Below are 7,440 nucleotides of genomic sequence, written 5' to 3'. Positions count from 1 at the left end.
GCAGCCCTCAACAGCTTGGAAAGACTTTTGGAGTTGAACTATATGCTGGCCTGTACACTTCCATTAAACACTGAACACGTCAGGTTCTCTGTGGTTCTGACTCTGGAACTGGGCTTTAAACTGGGTTTTGACACACTTCCTAGAGTCAGGAGGCTATGTTGGTCTGTATGTAGTATGAATATATCTGACATGCACTCAAAAATGTCAGCAGGGTGCAAACAAACATAATAAACTTGATAAAATGGAGAAAGTCCCACACTGCACCAGACAATAGAGAACGTCTACATGTAATTCTGCTGGGGTTGGTTTTGGAGGCTAGATAGACGCTGTTAAGCATCTGTTAAGGGTCTTACATATACTGGGCCCTAGCAAGACACCGGATGCCACACCTCCTTCATGAACACCAAGCACACCACTTGAACAATAGGCTGTATAAATAAAGTTTTTACAAAAACAAACAAAGAGGAACAAAAGTAAACATCTGTGAACTTTCATTATGTCGCTGGAAGATTTAGGGAAACCCTGAAGATAATGAAACTAAGGAGACGCGTTAATAATGTTTGCTGTGGTTCGACGCATTTGTTGTTATGGTGCGACACACACACACACATACATACACACACCCACACTGTCCCGGGTGACACTTTAGTATTTGTGTATTTCTTAAATCAACATATTCCAGGATGCAACCTACTTATTGTTTTTGTGCACTCTAGTTTCCTGTTTGGTTTTGGTTTCTTTAGGGAGGAGGTTTTTATCAGGGAGAATTGTGTGAAGTAAGCAGTTAGTTGTGCTGGCCCTAGCACTCTCAAGACAAACCAAAGGGCTTTCCATGCATTTGGTTTGCCAACTTTTATTTCAGTCTCTGTCTGGTCGCCGGGTCACCTGAAACAGCAGAGAGCTCAATGCTGAGCGGATGGAACCAGACCTGGGTTCAAATTCTATTTGAAATACTTTCAAATACTTTATATGTTCTTGGTTCCATTGCCTGTTGCCATGGAACCAATAGTGAAGAGCAAACCCTTCCCACCTGGCACTCTGCACCAGGCCGACTCAAACGCTCAAATTATTTTAAATATTTCAAATAGTAGTTGAACCCAGGTCTAGATGGAACAACAGTCAGCTTTTGGCCCATAGAAAGTAGAAACCTATTTAACATTCACAACAGATACCCCTGTAATACAGACTCCAAAGTCCACAAACACTAACAAAGAAACGTCTATGTAAAACATTTGTCATCATTTCTGCTCAAAGCTGTGGATATTTGCATGTTCTGTGATGCATTGCATTTACACAGCTGTTTTATGGCGCTTTAAAAGCTATTTGTAGTTTAGCTTCTAAAGATACAGTATTGTAGTTTAGCTTCTAAAGATACAGTATTGTAGTTTTGAGTTGGCGCTGTTGTCGTTCAGTGTGAATGGACAGAAAGGGTTTGACCAGGATGTTAAGAGCTACTTGGATGCCCCTGCACTCCCTCCCTGGTAACCCTGTTTAGCTCTCTGGCTTGGCCTCAGTAGAAGGTATGTCAAAAGGAACAAAGGTGGTCAACAGTGGTTTTGTAGATTCAGACCTTTCTGATCCTTAATCTAAATTCTATTCTCCATCCTGGCCCTAGTTTTGAACAGTGGTTTTGTAGATTCAGACCTTTCTGATCCTTAATCTAAATTCTATTCTCCATCCTGGCCCTAGTTTTGAACAGTGGTTTTGTAGATTCAGACCTTTCTGATCCTTAATCTAAATTCTATTCTCCATCCTGGCCCTAGTTTTGAACAGTGGTTTTGTAGATTCAGACCTTTCTGATCCTTAATCTAAATTCTATTCTCCATCCTGGCCCTAGTTTTGAACAGTGGTTTTGTAGATTCAGACCTTTCTGATCCTTAATCTAAATTCTATTCTCCATCCTGGCCCTAGTTTTGAACAGTGGTTTTGTCGATCTGTTTTTTTCCTCTTTCCTGGTTTTGACATTTATTTGACAGCAAGAATTCTCTGTTGAAAATGTTTGATAGGAATTCTGTAGTGTTGGATTATGTAGTTATCTCCAGCGCTATTCTAAGGTTGGCACTCAGCAATGTATTCATAATTCCCTGTTTCTAATTATTACGTCAGTGGTGGAATCCAAGTTGTTTAGGCGGAGAACTAAATGGCACAATTAACATACATTCTTTGGCGTTTGCTGTTTGATTACAGCACCTTGGTTAGTGACAGTGTTTTCTTTTCATTCTAGGTTTAATAGTAATTAAGGAATGATTGACAGCTCTCCAGGTTATGTGCCTTTGTTCTAATGTTCTAAGCTCTGTGTTCTCCTGGTTCCCAGGTCCATGATGTCAAGTTCCAGGCTCAGAACCCGGAGGAGAAGGTGGCTTGGATTAAGGCCTTTAGTGACGGCATCAACAGAGCAAAGAATAAGATATTTGACGAGGTGAAGTGTTTTCCTTAATGCTGAAAAGCATGTTTCGTAACCAGTGTGGTATAAGCATAGCCTGGTCCCAGATCGGTTTGTGTTGTCTTGCCAACTCCTATGGTCATTCCAAACATGATCTAGGACCAGGTTAGTATAAGCACTATCTTTATTACAATCCCAGGAAGAAGAAATGTTGGGATCCCCTAGAAACCAGTGGTGTTCGACACTCGTGTACCAGTGCTCCAATATCAAACCATTCCTTTTTTTTGTCCCAGGTGAAGGTGGATGAGACCAGTCAGTTGGAGCACGCAACACGCACAAGGCCGAAAGGAAACCGTAACAGAAGACCACCGACCAGGATACACATGAAAGAGGTGTGTGTGTGTGTGTTTTATCTGCAACATAGTGCTTAGTGCTAGTGTGTGATGCTGCTAAATGCATCATGTTGTACTATGTGTTTATAGAATTCATTGGAATAAGATGTCTGTTAAACCCCTCCCCTCATCTTCCAGGTTGCCAACGTCTCATCAGACGGCATTCTCCGGCATGACCTGGACGTGGTGGATGCCAGCATCCCCAACGGGACACACCAGATCACCACAGACACCACTGAGACTCCCAAAAAGTCTGTGAAGCCCCCCATGCCCCCCACGTCCAAACCCAGCGAGGCCCCAGAGGAGTGTCAGACCACCCAGAGCCCTGACGAAGGTCTGCCATCTGAAACGGAGCCCAGTCCCCAGAAGGTCCTGAAGCCCCCCATGCCGCCCTCCAAAGAGGCCGAGACGGCTGCTGCTTCTGCAGGGGACCAACTGCCTGATGAGACTAGCACTGACAGAAGCCCAGAGAAAAAGGTTGCATTTTTAAAACATTATCGTACATATTCTGTTTCACATGCACATGCGTATCAGTGGAGGCTGCTGAGGGGAGGACGGCTCATAATAATGGCTATATTTGATACCATTCCACTCCAGAGCCCGTCCTCCTCAATTAAGTGGTACGCATGTACAAACGCATCCACACACACGTCTGTGGTGAACACACGCACACACACAAACATTGTTATTCATTTGTCCAGGTCCTGAAGCCTCCTATGCCGCCCTCCAAAGAGGCCAAGCCCACAGCGTCTGCCGAGGACCAACCACCTGGGGAGACCAGCCCTGAGAAAAAGGTGCATATCATTTGTTGTTTTACCCTCTTCTTTCCATGTATTTTACAATGTGTTGTAACAACCATATGAAAGATGTTAAGTAAATAACATTTGATTTGATTCCAAGGTCCTGAAGACGCCCATGCCCCCCTCCAAAGAGGCCAAGCCCACTGCTCCAGCCGGAGACCAACCCCCCAGGAACACCAGCCCCGAGGGCAGCCCAGAGCAGGGCTTCGAGTCAGCACCACCGCCCACCCCTCCCGGCAAACCAATCGGCGGCTCCACAGACAACCTGGCCGAGGCCTCCCAATCCAGCCAGGAACACAGGCCGCCCACCCCACCATCCAAAGACAAAAAGCCCACTCAGACAGCCGTGCAGGAGAGTACAGAGGAGGCTAATGGGATGAGGAAGAAAGGTGAAGAGGATAAAGTAGACGAGAAGGAGGAAGAGGGTTCTGAAACGATTGCATCTGACGTTCAACAAAGCAGTATCCTTGAGGGGGCTGAGGATGAGGAGGAGTCTCCTTCCTCTCAGCTTACAACACCCATGACCCCACTAGAGGTCAAAGTTGAAACCTCTGTGACTGACCACCCAGAGGTCACCACCACCACCACCATAGAAGAAGAGACGCAGAAAGTTGCCAAGCCCATGGCTCAAGAACAAGAGTCTGCCCCTAGTGGTGGAGTGGATATATCCCCCAATGAAGAACCTCAGACAATGAAGTCTTCCCAACTCACAGTAACGCCGTCAGTTCAGACACCGGAGCCAATCAAAAAGAGCCCTGGCCCTCCCGGACCTCCCACAAAGAAGAAGCCTGTCGTCCTCCCTCCTCCCAAAGCAGTGGTGGTGGCTCAAGACGTCCACCTAAGCGAGCCTAAGAACCAAGCGACAGACAAAACCAAGAACATCATCATCAACACCACACCAGGAGAGAAACTCAACTCTATCACTTCACCAACACCAGCCGTGGTGACCACAACCAGTCCGACTGAAGAAACAGAGGACCTGAAAGTTCCTGTGGTCGTTGAGACTAAGTCTGAGTTCCCAGTCGTAGTTCTCTCTCTGAGTGACCCTGAGCCAGACAGCTCCTGCTCCAGCCCCGTGTCCTGCCACCTCTCCCCGGAAAAGAAGAGTGAGCGTGAAGAGGAAAAGTCAGTCGACAGCGGCCAACACTCGGACATCGATGTCGATGAAGAATGGTCAGAGAGCAGGGACACTTTGGCAGCCTCCACCGCTGCCCTAATGGGCAGCCAAGCTGGCCTGGACGCGCTGATGGATGAGAGTCAAGACGGAGACACGGAGACCCCCGGCAGCTTGGGACTCAGCACTGTGGAGGACTGCCCTTCTACGACCCAGACGCCCCAGGACAATCACTCTGGCCTACACTCCACCTTCCTCCAGGTGAGGGTCAGTCAGGCCTCCCATTGTCCCCCCATCCCCTTCAAACCCTTAGCCAAGCTCATGTCCACCTCTTTGGGGGATCTCCTCTCTGAGGCCTCATTGGGTGAAAACATGAAACAGCCAATCACAGACGTGGCCGTGACAAAGGCCACCGTGGGTCCTCAAAACTTAACAGATCTTGAAAATGAAGTGGCCCTGGAGCTGGAAAATACAGAGGAGCTCCTGGGGAGCGTCGTCCCCAAAGGGAGCACCGAGGTTGGGCAGAACTCGGCCCTAGTGGGGGGCAATAGCCTGGAGGACAGGTCGCCGGAGGAGCTGCTAGCCAGAGCCATGGAGAAGCTGAGGAAAGCAGACCAGTTCCTCAGGCAGGCCAAGTGTATAAAAGACTCAAAACATTCTGAGAATACTGCCAAGAGAAACAGCTGGTGATTGTTAAATATGAAGGAGAAGTAAGGAAAATGTATTGATTAATGGTGATGGAAAGTAGTAGCTTGGAAGAACGACAGGTGTTTTCTTATTCTGGCTGATTATGCAGCATATTTATGCAAGTGTTCTGCTGAGATTTAGCTAAGTGCAATTTTTTCAACTTTCACTTTTCTCCTGCAAATGGAGGTTGATTGTACTTTTTGTACTTAAAAATGTATTTTACATTCCACATTGATCATCATCACTTTCCCAAGGACATTTACTTGAATACTTACAACCCCGATCAAACTTTTTAATGATACGTTTTAGGATGTTTCAAAATGACGTAAGTCTTAGGGGATGTCGGAAGAGCCTGCAACTCTTTGTAATCCACGTTTTGAATGGATACAGATTGGTTTCCTCTGTAATCCTGCCAATCAAACCATGAGGACATTTGAAGTAATCATGTTTATGTAGTTGTAGTAATCATGTATGAGGTGGGTTGTGTTTATGTAGTTGTAGTAATCATGTATGAGGTGGGTTGTGTTTATGTAGTTGTAGTAATCATGTATGAGGTGGGTTGTGTTTATGTAGTTGTAGTAATCATGTATGAGGTGGGTTGTGTTTATGTAGTTGTAGTAATCATGTATGAGGTGGGTTGTGTTTATGTAGTTGTAGTAATCATGTATGAGGTGGGTTGTGTTTATGTAGTTGTAGTAATCATGTATGAGGTGGGTTGTGTTTATGTAGTTGTAGTAATCATGTATGAGGTGGGTTGTGTTTATGTAGTTGTAGTAATCATGTATGAGGTGGGTTGTGTTTATGTAGTTGTAGTAATCATGTATGAGGTGGGTTGTGTTTATGTAGTTGTAGTAATCATGTATGAGGTGGGTTGTGTTTATGTAGTTGTAGTAATCATGTATGAGGTGGGTTGTGTTTATGTAGTTGTAGTAATCATGTATGAGGTGGGTTGTGTTTATGTAGTTGTAGTAATCATGTATGAGGTAGTTCATGAAAATATAATTTTCTTGAGAAGTTATTTGAATAAAGGTTCAGAAAGTGAATCATTTATCAAGTATAAATGAAGACAGTTCGCTGTTGTAGCTTTGGTGTTTCATCCATTAAAAACAGGTGCAAACTTTTCACCAGTTCCAAATGCATAGCAAATGTGACCTTAACTCTGTTCTGGAAGATACCTATCAGGCCAGGTTTATATACCATTTCACAAAAGGTTTCAGACTGCACATTGCAAAACAGGAACTACACACTAGAATCTAGAAATCTAGAACCTAAAAGGGTTCTTCGGCTGTCCCAATAAGAGAACCCTTTGAAGAACCATTTTAGGTTCCAGAAAGAACCCTATTGGGTTCCATGTAGAACCCTTTCCCAGAAGAACCCAAAGAGTTCTACCTAGAACAAAAAAGAGTTATCCTATGGGACAGCCAAAGAACCCTTTTGGAACCCTTTTTTCTAAGAGTGTAGGCGGTATGATTACTGAGCTACTGTAAAAGTGAGTACCGAACCTATGATGCCTACTCTCACCTAGCCCCAATAATGTTGTGTTGTATCTACTCTCACCTAGCCCCAGTAATGTTGTGTTGTATCTACTCTCACCTAGCCCCAGTAATGTTATGTTGTATCTACTCTCACCTAGCCCCAGTAATGTTATGTTGTATCTACTCTCACCTAGCCCCAGTAATGTTATCTACTCTCACCTAGCCCCAGTAATGTTATGTTGTATCTACTCTCACCTAGCCCCAGTAATGTTATGTTGTATCTACTCTCACCTAGCCCCAGTAATGTTATGTTGTATCTACTCTCACCTAGCCCCAGTAATGTTATGTTGTATCTACTCACCTAGCCCCAGTAATGTTATGTTGTATCTACTCTCACCTAGCCCCAGTAATGTTATGTTGTATCTAGCCCCAGTAATGTTATGTTGTATCTACTCTCACCTAGCCCCAGTAATGTTATGTTGTATCTACTCTCACCTAGCCCCAGTAATGTTGTTATGTATCTACTCTCACCTAGCCCCAGTAATGTTATTACTCTCACCTAGCCCCAGTAATGTTGTGTTGTATCTAC

At 44.8% G+C, this 7,440-nt stretch overlaps 1 protein-coding gene across 1 annotated transcript in view; it reads left to right on the top strand.

Moving 5' to 3' along the window:
• plekho2 (pleckstrin homology domain containing, family O member 2) overlaps positions 1-6,498 on the top strand; it is a 32,862-nt gene extending 26,364 nt beyond the window's left edge. Inside the window, exons 4-8 of the mRNA XM_052515906.1 lie at positions 2,315-2,419; positions 2,677-2,775; positions 2,914-3,252; positions 3,477-3,569; positions 3,676-6,498. Of these exons, the coding sequence (XP_052371866.1) occupies positions 2,315-2,419; positions 2,677-2,775; positions 2,914-3,252; positions 3,477-3,569; positions 3,676-5,379 (2,340 nt within the window). The 3' untranslated portion in view covers positions 5,380-6,498. The remainder of the gene's footprint in view (positions 1-2,314; positions 2,420-2,676; positions 2,776-2,913; positions 3,253-3,476; positions 3,570-3,675) is intronic.
• The last annotated feature ends 942 nt before the right edge of the window (positions 6,499-7,440 follow it).

This window comes from Oncorhynchus keta, unplaced genomic scaffold (genome assembly GCF_023373465.1).
Source record: "Oncorhynchus keta strain PuntledgeMale-10-30-2019 unplaced genomic scaffold, Oket_V2 Un_scaffold_3531_pilon_pilon, whole genome shotgun sequence".
NCBI lineage: Eukaryota > Metazoa > Chordata > Actinopteri > Salmoniformes > Salmonidae > Oncorhynchus > Oncorhynchus keta.
Note: the sequence above shows the minus strand (reverse complement) of the source record. Positions and strands in the feature narration are given on the sequence as shown.